Below are 15,805 nucleotides of genomic sequence, written 5' to 3' on the forward strand. Positions count from 1 at the left end.
GTTGTCATAATAATGCCTTTCACGTGATGCTATACTGTAGCCTGGCCTACATTGTATATGACTTGACTGTTATGTTCTGCTTCAAAAAGGTTATAGAAGCAATAAGATTATTGTGGCCCGATGTAAGCTAGCGAATGCGAAGTTGAACATAACGATGTATTACTTTCACGACAGCGATATTTTTTTAAAATATTAAAAAAATAATTGTGATCTTGTATTATTCCATTGTTGAAAAATTATAAGTAGGCTTAGACTAATTATTTTTTTAAAATAATATTCATATAATAACGCAAAAGTTCTAGCAATGATATCTTGATGACAGGCCTGCCATTGCTTTGCTGATGTATCTTGCTTTATATTAAAAATTTGTTTTTTCGATGGCGCGCTCACTACATTTTCTTGACATCACCTATTCAAAATATTAATTTTGTTTGTGGCATTAGATTTATAGGCTATATTCAAAATATATAATAATTACTAAAGCAATTAAGCCTCAAGTTTTTCTTGGTAAAGTAAGATGACATCTATTTAGATGCAAGGTTGCAGGCTACGGTTGGTTATTTTTCACAATTCAGTTTTCATAACAGTTTCATGAACTGAAGTCCTGATTTTGAAAAGTACTTATTTTAATACAAGTAAAATAAATTTAGAGCAATGCAAGCGATTGTAAAATAAACTTTCTCAAGAAAATGAAATAGCTTGTGACAGGTGTCTAATCCACAACAATGCTTGATATGAACGACTCGGTTACATGCCTTGTAGACGACAGCGTATTGTTTTTAGCCACCGATATAAAGAGTAAAAGTCCACTTTACCACAAAATAACAGGACCTAACGCCAAATACTTTGCAAATAACCAACTTGCCTACGCTTATCCCCTTTTTAAAACTCATAAACTGAAAATACAACAAGTTAAAACAGCACACCCACAAAACATACCTGTACGTCTCCTCTAATCAGCTGGCAACATCACGACATCCTGAATTACAACCTTTTTGGAACATTTACTACAACCCATCAGCACATCATTCCAAGTGGAATCACTGGTATTCGACAACTGGACCCAACTACCGTATCTTGGCTGCACGAGGAGGCATTGCCAATCTAAGCTGCTACAAGTCAAACGAGAGAAGAAGAAGAAGAAGCACATCATTCTGCAAAACTGGAATAAAGGAATACTGCAAAAACAGCAAACATTATTTGGAAATGCTAGTCGAATGGGAAAGCCAACTAACCCAAAAAAACACAACCAAGGATCTGTTATACTTGGTAGCTGCTGATGTAATAGCTCTTTATCCCAGCGTGAAAAGACAACTTGTAAAAAATGCTTTGACGTACGCCATTGATCAACATGCCCAATTTCCCAAATCTGCCACACAAACACTTGTAGATCTTATTTTATTTTGTTTAGACAACGTCATCCAATATCAAACCTTTATCTCTTGTCAAATGAAGGAATTGTCACAGGAGATAACCACTCAGTCTCTCTGGCAAATATAACGTTACGCTATGTCCTTTTGCCCATCGCTGAAACACTTCAGCAAGCTGAAGTTTTCAAACGTTTCATTGATGACATCAGCTTTTTTTTATTCGGCAATCAAAACACAAATCAAATTGAATTGGCACTGAAATCAATATTTGAACAGAACTTGGAACTAACATTTCGTAGAAAAGATACTTCCCAAACAAACATGGAAATTGAATTTTTAGACGTTAACCTAGGGATTGTAAATCATAGGGATGCGAAACTACATCCGCTTTTGGCTTATCCGCAACACTAGAAGGGTTACGTTTTTTTGCAATTAACAAAATAATGTACTTTTTATGGGTTACATAAGAAGAGTGAAGTTGGTTTTAAAGTAATTTAAGGTTTTTAGTTGAAAGCAAGCCAGCAGCAAAGCGTAAAAAAAATGTCAAATTGGCAATTGACACTTCTAATGTTGGCGGAACAACGGAGTTGCGCGTCCCGTAATGTACTGTCCCTACGTTAACCATGTCATTTCAAACCATCACTCTCCAAAAGGATTTATCACCACCAACTATGTCAAACCCACTGCTTTGGATGGAAATTTTATCAATGGAACTTCTTACCACCCCCATCCATTTACAAAGGTAGGCTATTGTGTTTGGAGAGGCAGCAAGACTACGTAGGATAAATGAAAATCAACATTTGTATGAAATGGAATTGTAAATTCGGGACTTTACTACGGGATGAGGAACTCAGTTTTTCCGCCCGGCATAAGCAGGGTTTTGATGTTTTTTGTTTACTTGGCAATGGTAATCGACTTAACAGAAATGTAGCGAGGATCTGACCTTAATGACGAATGATTACGTTTAGGTTGAAATTTTACAATTTGTGGGACGTTTGTGACGTCACAAAGTGAAGTGTCGTAATCAACGTAGCCTATGAAGAGCCGCAGCTGTCATCCATGTTCCATCTTTCTGAAGCTGTGGATTAGGGTGGCTCGTTTTTGAACTTTTTTTTTAAATTCTCTTGGGGTAGTGGGGAAATGGTGCCAATGAGTGAGAAAACGCTTATGACAAAATTTGAGATGCGTAAAAAATTGTCTTCAGCCTCCTCATGGGGCCCAAAAATCGAAAAATGGGGTCAAAAACGCATTTTTTTTCAAATTTATTTTTAGTTTGGGTAGATACAATATTGTGTAGATATATCTAAGTAGCCTAAGAAAAAAAATTGAAGTCATTTGAACTATTCTTTCAGCTTCCTCACAGCTTATGAAAATTTCCATTTTGCTGAAAATTTCGCATTTTTGTGGGTGGTTACAAGATACATAATTGCGTTAGACATTTTGCCAGCTATGAAACGTCATTGTATTCCTCTTTATAGACCTGCCCTGAGCTGTTGCGTCATTTTTTAATGAAATTGGGTTAATTTGGTAGGAAAAAGTGACGTCTTATATTTGAATTTACGTCACTGACGAAGTTATGTAACCACAAACAAAAATGCGAAATTTTCAGCAAAATGAAAATTTTCAGAAGCTGTGAGGAAGCTGAAGGAATAGTTCAAATGACTTCAATTTTTCAAGTGGTATCCATCTTGATTCTTGAACTCTGAGCGTTGCGCGAAATAAAAAAAAAAAAAAGAAAAAAAAAAAAAAACTTCAATTTTTTTTTATAGGTTATTTAGATATATCTAAACAATATTGTATCTACCCAATCTAAAAATATTTTTGAAAAAAATTGCGTTTTTAACCCCATTTTTCGATTTTTGGGCCCCATGAGGAGGCTGAAGACAATTTTTTACGAATCTCAAATTTTGTCATGAGCGTTTTCTCACTCATTGGCACCATTTCCTCACTACCCCGAGAGAATTAAAAAAAAAAGTTCAAAAACGAGCCACCCTACTGTGGATGCTGCAGTAGCCTACTACGATGTTTGGGGTTACCTGTAGATAAATAACTTGGCAAATTATGGAATACATGAGGAACTGCTAATGGTTTTAAACGAGGTCTTATCAGTTTTTTTGATGCACGAGCATTATAGCGATGAGATGTTTGATCAGTAGAATTTGATATAAAGTCATCCGTTTGGAAATGTAATGCACATACTCTATGGGATGATGCAACTGTACAATTTTTCTAGGAATTGCAATTATCCACTTTTGATTCAATTCGAAAATGTTCATTTCAAACTTTTCATTTCAAATTTTGTTTAAACAAAATGTTAATTTCCGTCTTTTTGTAGCAGCTCAAACGCCTTTACCTTTTCTCGAATATAAAAACACTTTTTTGTCGTGTCCAGGCTTATAGGCCTACCTGGTGGCATAGGCGTAGCCAGGGGGGGGCGAACGAGGCCATGGCCCCCCCCAAATTTTCAAAGTTTGGATTCCGAAGTTGAACCCTTTGTTGAAAATATAATATAATTTGTATAAATTTATATTGTTTTCCAAGACATCTGGCTATTAACACCCCCCAGGACTTGTTTTAGACACACAGAAAGACACCAATAAATTTTGCAAATCGTAAATCGCGCAAATCTGTGGAAGCAATTTCAGAATCGCTTACTCTGTAGAGTTTTTGTGTAGCTGAGTTTTTTGTGTTCTCTAATTTTAGCCGCAGTTTTTGCCCGTTTGTGTGTAGATAAGAGCTACCTTTAATAAGTTAATAGCTGTTTATCTGCTAATAAGTTTCATACAAATATTACCCTGAAAGTGTTTCCAGAAAGCGTTATAATCCATTATTTAAGTGTAATTTTGCAAAAATTTTCCGGGGGAGCATGCCCCCGGACCCCCCTAGAATACGCGTGCCTTCGGCACGCTCTAACCCCCACCAGCTTTATTGCTTCCCTTGCTTAACCCACCAGGATGCGCCACTGCACATCAGGTGGCGATGTCTTAAATCAAACATTTTGTCGTTCTCTTCAATTCATCAAATATTTGGCCCCCCCCAAAAAAAAATTCTGGCTACGCCACTGCCTGGTGGTTGAACATTTAGATTAAGTGAACAGAAAGGCAATTGTCTTGTCTACCTTCAGGCATCAGTTCAGTTGTTTTTTTATTTTTGACCATCATATCAAAAACAATACACGTCAACATAGCAAAGGTCGAGAAAAACGTAGAAGCGACAAAACGCGAACGTTAAAACGTGCTTGTGACCGAAGTAAGTTATTGAGTTGAGAAATTTGGCACGGTCGCAACCACCTTCAGAAAAATTTAAGATATAAAGGGAAAATAAAAAAAAGAAACTGTTATAAACAACCTATATTTAAGCTATAGCTTTATTAGCCCAAATAGCTTTAGCTGATATATTTAAGATTTGTATGGACAGTTGCTATGAAGATCGGCCATCAGGGGCACCGGAAGCGGGGGGGCAGATGCCCCCCTGCCCTAAATTTTTCTGCAGATGGAGGGGCAGGGGGGGCAATGGTGCCCTTTTAAAGTCATGTAAGCTACTGCACATTTTGCAATATAACAGTTTCTGCTATTCGCTTTTAGCAGCCTATTTATAATCTTTCATTCTTGCCTCAAAATAATATTTACGGCACAAAATTTTGCAACTGCAACACAGTACAGGCCTTAAAACTAGGTTTTTTTTTCGGCAGCCATCGTGGCCTACCGGGAGCTCCTTCTCGGCGGCCAAATCTGCGTGCTTGGAGGCCAAAATACAAAATAAAAATAACGATAGCACAAGTAAATAAAATTAAACTTCCAACAATGCTAAAATGATCACTTAGCATTGTTGAAGTCTGGGCCTGGGCGACGTCCTACAATAAAATCGTTGCACCACGCAGTAACTGCTTTATCGGGATTGTAATCCAGTACTGCGGAACCATCTAACGACACTCGCACGAGTGTCTCCAATGTGGCTGATTTTAAAGAAGTTCGCCACTCCCCTAGAATTCTGTTTAGCAACGAAAAACAACGTTCGACATGTGTTGGCGATGACGGCAAGGTAATAAAATAAGTATTTCAATGATGTGAAGGACATTACTAAAAGAAGCATAATTTTTGCAAAATAACTTATGATCAAAAAATTTTTCCCCTGGGATGTCAACTAACCTAGTTCTCCTTTTTAACAACGATTCAATGTCCGACAACATCAAATCGACATACAAAGGACAGTATTGCCAGACACGTCAACAAGACTTACAGCGCTGGTGATCGCAGATGGATATATTCCATCAATAACAATTATTCCCGCACAATGGCGATTATGGCGCGCTGGCCTAATTTTGCGTCACTCTTTGATACTACATGTTTTCGACAGCTATTCCACGATCATTCTATTGCGAAATTAAATAATTGGCTAGAAGAGACCGGCGGCCAAACTGGGCCGATTGAGGAAGTAGCACCGGCGGTCATTCAAGCACTACTTCGCGGCCATGGCCACAGGCTGCTTTAAGGCTTAACAGTAGGTTACATCATTATAACATAGCATGATGCCCTTCTTTGTATACCGGACACTTGTAGGCTATCATTACTCAATAGCCTACATAGTGAGCTGATAGATTAGCATTATCGCTACATCTTATTTTAAAACTTGAAAAGAAATTAGCCTTTTAGTAAACAAAAGTGCCCTTTTTTTGCAATCTTGCCCCTCCCAGTCAAAAATCGTTCCGGCGCCCCTGTCGGCCATGGTGCGTTATCAAGAGTGCTGATGGTCGTGAGGGGAACACGTCTTGATGCGTTTAGCTCATAGCAAAGAAGAGCAAGGCAGGCAAAGAAAACCCCACAAAGAAATCCTACCACGGGCAAAGCCATTTCAAGCGCAACGCACCATGCCTTGCACGACTCACAAAATAGATAGGGCAAAGTGGGGCGTGTTGTCACAGGGGCGAGTTGTCACAGCACGATTTCCATGTGATAACCCAAGCGTATAACCACGAGTTTTCAATGGAAGGCATAGTTTTCAGTTCTCTTTCGTATAAGCAGTAAAGTTTAATAAATTTATCACCACAGCAGAAATTATGAGGAGTGCCATTGAATTTTGGGCAAAATCAGGTTTTATAACTAAACTAAAAAATGGTCTGGCAAACTAAGGTTTGATCATAACTGATCAGGAAAGATACCATTCGTTAGCTTTACGCCTGCTTTTTTCATCATACCAAACAGATAAGAGATGCAAGTAGAGATGTGCACATGGTTGTTGAAACCACGTGATTTCATACCACGGGGCGTGTTGTCACAGCTGTGACTACACGCCCCGTGGTGTGCATTTTTATATTAAGAAACATAAAAAATTATTTGTGCTTATACAAAGAGGTAATATGCGTATTTGTTAAAATACAACGCTTTTTTGGGAAATAAAAATTAATATTAGATAATGATACACACATTATTCGATAGTGACACATAATTCTCAAGTTGACATTTTTATTGTTTTTGATAATGGGCATAAAATTTTTACCAATATGTTGTAAATTAAATTTTTTTGCATTTCCCATATTTTTTTATTCGTTCAGCCTGTATTAAAACCATTTTTTGTTGGTTTCTGTCATATTTTAGTCATAAACCATGTGCAGAAATTTTGTGACAACACGCCCCATGCTCTGTGACAACACGCCCCGGGGTGGGGCGTGTTGTCACAGGCCATTTACTTGCATTAAACATGCATTTATGTAAAAACAAAATAATCCAGAAAAACTTTAGCTGTAGCTAAAAGAAGTCGAATGATACCTTTTTCAATTGCACTATCAAGCATCTTGATACCATTGGTACAGAACGAGATATATGCTGATTTGTAAAAATTTTGACAACACGCCCCACTTTGCCCTACAACTTGGCGATACGAATCAATGACGAAAACAAATAAAACAAACTAGCAAAAACAACATCATCATCTTGCGGAAATTCAATTATACCCAGGGAAGTTATGTCTTGAAGTTATTTTCTGAGTTATTTTCTGTTATTTTCTGATATCAGATTTCCTGATATCCTGTGCTGACCAAACGTGCACTTGACTGCATGGTGCGGTTTGCAACCATTTTGAAACCCCATGCCTACAAAAGCCCTACATGTTTGAGTCAGAATTACCGGTATGTACTTTTGTAATCAATAATGTCCGCCCCGATAGCTCAGTGGTTACGCGACCGGCTCAAGATCACATGGAGCTGGTTCGACTCTCGGGGTGTGCGCTTGAGCAACGCATTTCAGGACTGCTCTCCATTCAGCGGCACCTAGTGAATGGAATAATTCCCCGGCAACAACACTTCAACAATCGGAAACTTCACTCCGTCAATCTAGGTAACCCGCCCTGCGTCAAGAGCCTCTACAGATATGCGAAACTACCAGGAATAACCGATCAAGGCTTTGTCAGTCCGAGGGTAAAGATTAAAAACCAACTAACAAACCAACCAAACCATGTCGTTGTCGTGACCCGACAGTTTATCGAAAGACAATTTATCGAACGACAGTTCATCGAACGACAGTTTATCGAAAGACAGTTATCGAACGACAATTCATCGAAACGACAGTTTATCGAAACGACAGTTCATCGAAACGACAGTTCATCGAACGACAGTTTATCGAAACGACAGTTCATCGAACGACAATTCATCGAAGGGGCTAGAGGCTAGGAGTTAGGGGCTAGAGGTTAAGAGTTAAGGTTAGAATTTAAGGGTTAGGGTTAGGGGTTAGTGGTTAGGAGTTAGTGGTTGGGGGTTAAGGGTTAGGAGTAGGGTTACGGTTAGGGGTTAGGTGTTAGTGGCTAGTGGTTAGGGGTTGGGGGTTAGGGTTAGGTTTTAGGTTAGGGGTTAGGTTTTCGATTAACTGTTGTTCCAGGCCCCTAGCCAGCAGGGAGCCAGGGAGGCCTCGCCCCCCCCCCCCTAAAAACAAATTCGCCCCCCTGGCAAAATCCAAACATTCAAGAGCAACAGCTACATTGATAATGATTTTGCCCATTTAAATTTTTTCGGCCCTCCTTAAAAAAAGTTAGCCCCCCTTGCTCTGCGGTCTGGCTACGGCCCTGTGTCGTTCGATAAATTGTCGTTCGATAAACTGTCGTTCGATAAACTGTCGTTTCGATAAACTGTCGTTTCGATAAACTGTCGTTCGATGAATTGTCGTTCGATAAACTGTCGTTTCGATAAACTGTCGTTCGATAAACTGTCGTTCGATGAACTGTCGTTCGATAAACTGTCGTAGTACCGTCGTTGTTGAGATTAGCAGTGGAATGTAACAACTACGGCCATAAATTTCTAGCAGGCCACTTGTTTAGTATAATTGGTTTCATTGCCGTTTTGTGCAATTTGAAAATTTGCATGGCTTAAACTAAAAGAATGAGAAAATTTTGAACCTCTTCGTTACAAAATTTACCTCAAGATGGATCCAAGTTTACCTTGTGGATTGAATTTAAGTTTCCTGTAGAGTACGTTTGTAGTAAAGAGTTTTAAATCTCACTTATTGGTTGTCTTTCAGTATCGATGTGATGGCTCAGTCATGTTCCGAAACGTCGCCAACCCAACACAGGCTGCCTGGTTGTCACGTGATGGATCAGCACAGATATACTGGGGAGGAGCTACGTCACGTAGGGACCGCTATTGTGCATGTGGAGAAACTGGTGAGATAGTTTCATTAATGGAAATGTTCTGATGATTATGATGAAATTATTTCGATATGAGTTCCATTGTCGAATGCACATTTACATATGAATTAAATTGAAACAATGAAAACTATTAATACTACAAAAAGTGCTCAATGCTAAGCAAAAAAGTAAAGCAGAGCGAATTAAATTGTATATTATATATGAAGAAAATAAGGTACATTAACATAGCACTGAAAATTGTATAAATGTAGGTACGGTATACTAAGCAATAAATACTAAAAATACTACAAAAAGTGCTCAATGCCAAGCAGAAAAACCAAGCAGAGTAAATTTCATCAAATGTAGTAATTGCTCTCTAAAACCTCTACAGCCTGTTTCACTCTAAAAGGGGGATCATCAGAAGGATCTTATCAAAATAGACTAATAGCAATGCATGTAGGTCTTCATTCTATTTGAATAAAGACCTTCTGATGATCCCCCTTTTATGGTGAAACAGGCTGTAGAGGTTTTAGAAAGTAATAACTATATTTAATGTAATTGTAGCTGTATTATGATACTTTTTTAGGTAGCGGCCTACTTCGGTTGTTACATAAAATAGGCTACTTTCAATTTTCAACAATATACCAATAACATCAACTGAATTGGTATCAATAAAGCAGAGGTTTTTACACTTGTTTGGCTGCGCCCCCTTGGCGTCATTTGTAAAACTTTGTGCTTTCCTTTTCTCGTTTAAAGGGGTATTAAAGGAAAAACCTGACTTGGCGATTTTCCACGTTCTTTGTGTTTAACTTGCTACCATAAAACGATTTTCAATAAAATTTTGCCCCATTGCGGTCTGACCACCATTGTGCGCGTGCTTTTGTCAGAGCTTTCAAAACGACATTGGCCTGAGCAACGAAGCGTGCGACTGTAAAGAACGTCATAAAGTCTACGTCATAAAGTCTAGCAATCAACCGATCACGCAATAATTGTTACTGCGGGCGATTTGACTGTAGGCTATGTATGTATTTACATCAAAACAGCACATTTTAACATCAAAACAGCAGACAGTTTGCTCAAAACATCAGATTGGTAACGTGGTTTTTGTTATTGCTGGACTTTATGACGTATTCTTGAGCTGTGTTTGCACGTTTTGGTCATTTTGAAAAAAATGAAAATAAATGAAACACTGGACTTTGGGCCTTGCCAGCGCCATTGAAAACAAATTTTTTTGGGTAATTGTTTTTGAAATGTATTCTTGAATGTTCAGTTTACTCAGTTTAATGCTTAATTCCGGTTTGAAATTTTCCTTTAGTATGCCTTTAACCCTTTTTCCTGTGACGTATTTTGGCCAGTTGACTTGCGGACGGGGGGGTCGGTTCGACATTATCACTTTGAGCTCGTGTAACTCAAAAACTACGCAAGATAGATCAATCAAATTTTCACATGGTGTAGATAATTTATCTGACAACATAACATCGAAACTCTTTTGCAATTTGTTCAACAGCGCAACTTGAAAAATCAAATAATTTGATGGTTGGTTATATTTTTTTATTTGACTTGAGAAATTGCTTCGTAATTAACTTATAATTGAGTGTGACGGGTTAATTCCATTGTGTAGATTTTAATCTATTACGCGGGAGACGTCGTCCACGCTTCAATGAAATCGTAATTGGCGTCCGACTCGCGTTTGCTTGTTGTTTTGCCGGAGGCATTGTAAAAAAAATTTGCTTTGTTTCAACATTTGCAGAGAATGAGACAAAATCACCACAAAAAAAACTATTTCAAGTTCTTTTTGAGCCACATGTTTATAGTCTATACTTTTTCAAACGTACTGTCATTACTTGATATTGGAACTAAATCAAGCAAAATTCACACTGTCGAATTTGGTTATGCATGATCAAGAAACACTTTGTATTTCACAGCACATCTCAGGAAGCTATTTATTCGTTTTTAACATTATTTCAACGTCTAATGACGTTGAATCAATGTAAAAAGTGTCTGATTTGCTGTCTGGGTAGCGGTTGAATACAGAAAAGTAAGGTAGCCTATGGTGTCACGTGGTATTTGAACAACAACCTATCCAAGGGTAGTGACTTGCTTCGATAGGAGCTTGTTCCATTTTAGGCCATCATGCACTCCAAAAACAAAGAGCGTCTAAAACTCCTTACTGACAAACTATGTCACGATGCATTCCAAAGTGAAATGTTTCAATACTTACCAACAATGATCACTTTGAATGAAACAATTTTGCAAACAGTTGTGACAAAATGTAGTGATAATAATCGTTTAGTCAAATCGTGTTGGTAGGCTATAGAACAGGTCGTTTGCCAAATGGAACTCCCGTTCTGCGTGACAAACTCAAAGTCGTGACATAACGATACGAAAAATAGAAAAAAATTCTTTTTCAGGCCGAGTGCTATTGTCGTAAAAATGAAAAAAAACACTCAAAATGATTGAAGTGTTTTTTTTCATGTTGTTAACTAGATTTGCAAAATAACGTTTTCTACATTTTTTTTTTGATTTGTTGGACATGCATTTTGTGTCAAGTTGTTTATTACGCATTAGAAGATTTCTTTCTGTTCAAATTTTGAAATAGCATTTTAGATGCAGTTTGCGGTTGATGGCGTTACTGCAAAAACCATCTTTTGTAATTGACACACATCCAAAAACAAAAGACGCATAAACTACTGCTGGCTGATAGACCACGTCACAATACATCATAATGATGTTTTTCCGAACCGAAGACCCAGAAAACCAATTTTGTCGTATATTAGATTAGACGTCTGCAGACGTTGAACCAATGACAAAAAATTGATTTGCTGATTTGAAACAAAATGATTGCTGTTTCCAATGTGCAAACATTTTGATAAAAAGTAATCAAGTTTTGGCCACAGCTTTTTGGTCCATTTAGGCTACTATGGTCAATCAACACACGTTGCAAATAACTTGTTTTGTGTAAAGTCTTGCTTGTGAAAAAATCGAAGTAAAAACGCAAAAATGAAGTAAGCTAGGCTATATTTACAAAGTATTATATTCTTGAATGAACCATAGTTTAAAAAAAATAGTTTGAACAGGTTTCATCTGATAGAAACTATAATTGATATCATCGCGAAGGATCAAATAGCTGCAAAAATCACTTCAAGCAATTCTTTGGGTACATTTTCATTATGCAAACCAAGGTGAACCTCAATATACATATTTTTATGCCAAACGATAAAAATCGTTCTTTCTTTTTTTCAAGGACAAGGAAAACGATCCGTATAAAATATAATTCAATTCAACATATTTCCCTTCTTTTGTCAGATATGCATTTTGTGTAACAATGCTTTAGAAAAATTGCTGAGTATGGCATAGCGTTTGAGATGCAGTCAGAGAATACAACTCTATGGTTGATGGCGTTATTACAAAAGCTAATCTTTTGTCACGGAAATGTATTCGAAAACAAAAAGGCACAAAAGCGCTGACTGATAAATTACGTTACGATACGTTACACAAACGAGGCATTGATTTCAGATTCTTCAACCCAACAAACAACTTTGCTCCAAATGACACAAACGTCTAAATTTATGGAGAAAAGATGTAGGCCTACACCGTTTTGTGAAAATAAGCTTTTGAAGACCAACATTTGAATGAAAAGTTTGAAATTATTGAGTTGGTCCTAATAGTGTTTCTGCTGAAATATATCAACAATTTTCAATCCTCGTATAAAAAAATAATTTTGTAATCTCTCAAGCAACTGCAAAATTACCATTTAGGTAAAGATTCAGTGATGATACAATATGCACATTGCACAATGCTTGTCAAAGCACAATAATTTAGCTGCGCGTGTTTTTCCACAAAAGCCAAGCAGTTTAGATAGTCTGTGTCAAGTTCTTTTCAGTATCCATCAATCTCTCGTTTTCATAAAACATTTTCACAACATTCATAAATATTCATGTGAATATAAGTGTACAGATACATGGAAAAGTTTATTGGCGGGTCAAGAACGCGCTCCTTGCTTTCCGACAAGAAATCAAGAAACTTACCACATCAGTATGTTTGTTTTATGAGATAAACAGAGTTTTGTCAAGAATTTTCCTACTGCTTCTTGTTATAAGTTAGAAACAAAATGTATTCGCCATAGAAAACAATGTAAAATTACATTTTTTTCAGTATAGCTTATCGGATGCTCTCTGATAATTTCAAAGCAACTCAGATGTAATTAAAAGATTAATCAAAGCAACTCAAAACTCGAGTTTGCAAACAAAAGGCGGAATCATTACGGTTGAATGCTTTACAACAAAGCCAACTCATGAGATATCTGCGTCGCAGTTCCACGCACGGCGGCGCTCAGTAATCCTATTAATCCGTATAATTTGAAAACAAAAGGGCTAGCTAGTAGCTAGCTAAAATATCAGAGTATGTTATGAAAATCATGCCATATCTCTAAAACTATAGACAATAGCAACGTCATTTAAAGCGGAATAAATGCTTGAATAATTTTTAGGAAAAGTCAAGAAATTTTAAAGCTGTGGATCGCGTAGTTCTTTAATGATATTGCTTTGAAAAGTACCCAGTCTCCACCGACCCCCCCCCCACAGGAAATAGGGTTAAAGCATAAATCAAAATCAAACTGCATAAATTTTACGTTTTGAATTTTGAAATAAAGTTTATTTTCCATTATACATAAATAATAGCCTAGCTGCTTTTTCGAAGTTAGCAGTTTAATTCTTGTCTTAGTTGAAGACAATGCACACCGCATGTCAAGTTTACAGTTAAGTTTCGTTTGTTGCAATCTCGTGTCTTTACACTTGCAAGTGCGAAAAGCTACTTTCACACAAAAATCGTCACAAATAGCCATTATTCACAAACAATGGACTAAACAACAATCGCGAAAACAAGAACTTGGATAAGATATTAAAATAAAACCATGGTCAGTTGGTCACATCACCAGTAGTCAGTAATTGTGACACAAAGTAAAGTGTTGCCAACATTTTTGTTCACGACTTGTAGGCCTACAATACAGCAGCATACGGTACTTGTGTAAAAAGCCTAACACTTTTGTGCCCTTTTTGGAGAATCTTCACGCCCCTTAAGAGGGGCGTGCCCCCCAGTTTAAGAACCACTGCAATAAAGAGAAAGTATCCTGCAATTGCAATAAGTTTTCCACCCAGAGGAGGGCAATAAAAGTCATAATCAAAATTGTGTGAGCAATTGTTGAAACCCAAGAGCTTGTTGTTGATACCCACTCGTCGTATCAGTGACGAAAGCACTTGTTGGCTACTGGGCCAAACAATTTATTTGGGTCATTCATTACATACGGTCTCATGAATGTTCAATTAACTTGGTGTTGATTATTATTTTTCTGTAGTTTGCGCATGTTTCTTTTAAGTCGCTACTCGTGCATTATTCTATTGCTCTAATCATGTTTTGATTTAGTCGTGAACGAAACATAAGTCGGCCCAATAGACTTTACAAATTATTTGATACGCTGCCGCTGCAGGTACCTGTGAGGACAATAGGTGGAAATGTAATTGTGACAAAAACTCTTCTCCTGAAACTTCGGATGAAGGATATTTGACGGATAAGGATTCCCTTCCAGTGACGGAGTTGCAATTTGAAGACAATGGTGACAGTAACGAGAGAGCCTGGCACAAACTCGGTCCATTGATATGCAGTGGACGTAGTCAAGACTAGATCTGATGTAATGCTTGGTAATGCAGATTAAAGGAAATGCATCGATATTATTGTTGTTGACCTTATAAGAAACTGATTGCTTTTTCGACATTGTAGGCTATTCACTCAATCATCGATTACTATGTATATTACAATAATGAATAATAACATGAACAATAATGAATTCTTGTGATAATTCATAATTCTTATGATGAATTCTTAACAATAATGAATCTTTAAAGCATTTTATGCCACGTTAAAGCTCCTTCGTTAATTAAGACAAGCTAACTGCAACAACTTTTGACTCAGGTCTTCCACCCTATGTTTAGCAGAACCCTCATGAATTTCACTGTTGCTAGCATAGCCTAAGTATCACCTACCAAAGCAACTAGGTCCCATACGCTAAGCAACTCAAGTAATACTTTTGCTCAAACATGTCAAAATAATGGGTAATTTTGGAGAAAATGGAAATGTTCAGGCTTCTTGAGGCAGTATATCCCATCATTTAAGAACAAAAAGGTTGTCATTTTCGGATTTTTCATGATCAAAGTATAGGGGTAACAATGCGAAAAGCTAAAAAAGATGAAAAATTTTGATTTCTAAACAGGTCTACCTCAGGGTGCACACCAGTTGAAGAGCACTGCACTAAGGTACAGCGTTCAACGAATGCGCTTCCAGTGACCAGTACAGAAGTCTAGAAGTAGGCTACATGGACCAGCAAAGTCAAAAGTGTTAGGGGAAGGGAAGGTAATTTGATACACTTTTAACATTTTTGCCTGTTAACTGAAAATTACGTGACACAAACTATTGATTTTAAGCTGAAATGAAAGTCTGATCCCTTACACACTTTTTAAAAACATTTTCACTTTTCTATTTTTGTTACTTTTTTTTTAATTGAAATTTTAAAAACGTCACTCAAATGTATCAATTTACCTTCCACGGAAGGTAATTTGATACAGTAAAGCTAATACAGGAATCCCCTTTGACAGCAAAGCAATAAATGAAAATTTAATATGTGGTTGGCGTACTTGGGTGCAAGGACGACTGTTGAGGCCCATGTGTGCGGCGAAGCTTCTGCAGCGAAATGGACATGGGAAGGATCATTGGCTAGAGTTCTTATTCAAGGGGAGAGCATTGCGCTTTTCTCATTTTTTGACAGCAGACAG

General features: G+C 37.3%; 1 protein-coding gene across 1 annotated transcript; it reads left to right on the plus strand.

Moving 5' to 3' along the window:
- The first annotated feature begins 1,971 nt into the window (after positions 1-1,971).
- On the plus strand, positions 1,972-14,660 carry LOC145772578 (contactin-associated protein-like 4). Its single transcript, XM_082584439.1, has 3 exons — positions 1,972-2,112; positions 8,876-9,017; positions 14,467-14,660. The coding sequence occupies exons 1-3, from the start codon at positions 1,972-1,974 to the stop codon at positions 14,658-14,660; spliced, it is 477 nt and encodes a 158-aa protein (XP_082440565.1).
- Positions 14,661-15,805: the final 1,145 nt, after the last annotated feature.

The sequence above is a fragment of the Aplidium turbinatum genome, chromosome 6 (genome assembly GCF_918807975.1).
Source record: "Aplidium turbinatum chromosome 6, kaAplTurb1.1, whole genome shotgun sequence".
In the NCBI taxonomy this organism is placed as follows: domain Eukaryota; kingdom Metazoa; phylum Chordata; class Ascidiacea; order Aplousobranchia; family Polyclinidae; genus Aplidium; species Aplidium turbinatum.

What these genes read in the sequence shown, in the direction of transcription:
- LOC145772578 (XM_082584439.1), top strand. Translation starts at nt 1,972, where the DNA reads ATGTACTGTCCCTACGTTAACCATGTCATTTCAAACCATCACTCTCCA. An exon ending in ACCCCCATCCATTTACAAAG is followed by an intron (nt 2,113 to 8,875) that starts GTAGGCTATTGT and finishes GTTGTCTTTCAG; the next exon opens with TATCGATGTGATGGCTCAGT. An exon ending in TTGTGCATGTGGAGAAACTG is followed by an intron (nt 9,018 to 14,466) that starts GTGAGATAGTTT and finishes CTGCCGCTGCAG; the next exon opens with GTACCTGTGAGGACAATAGG.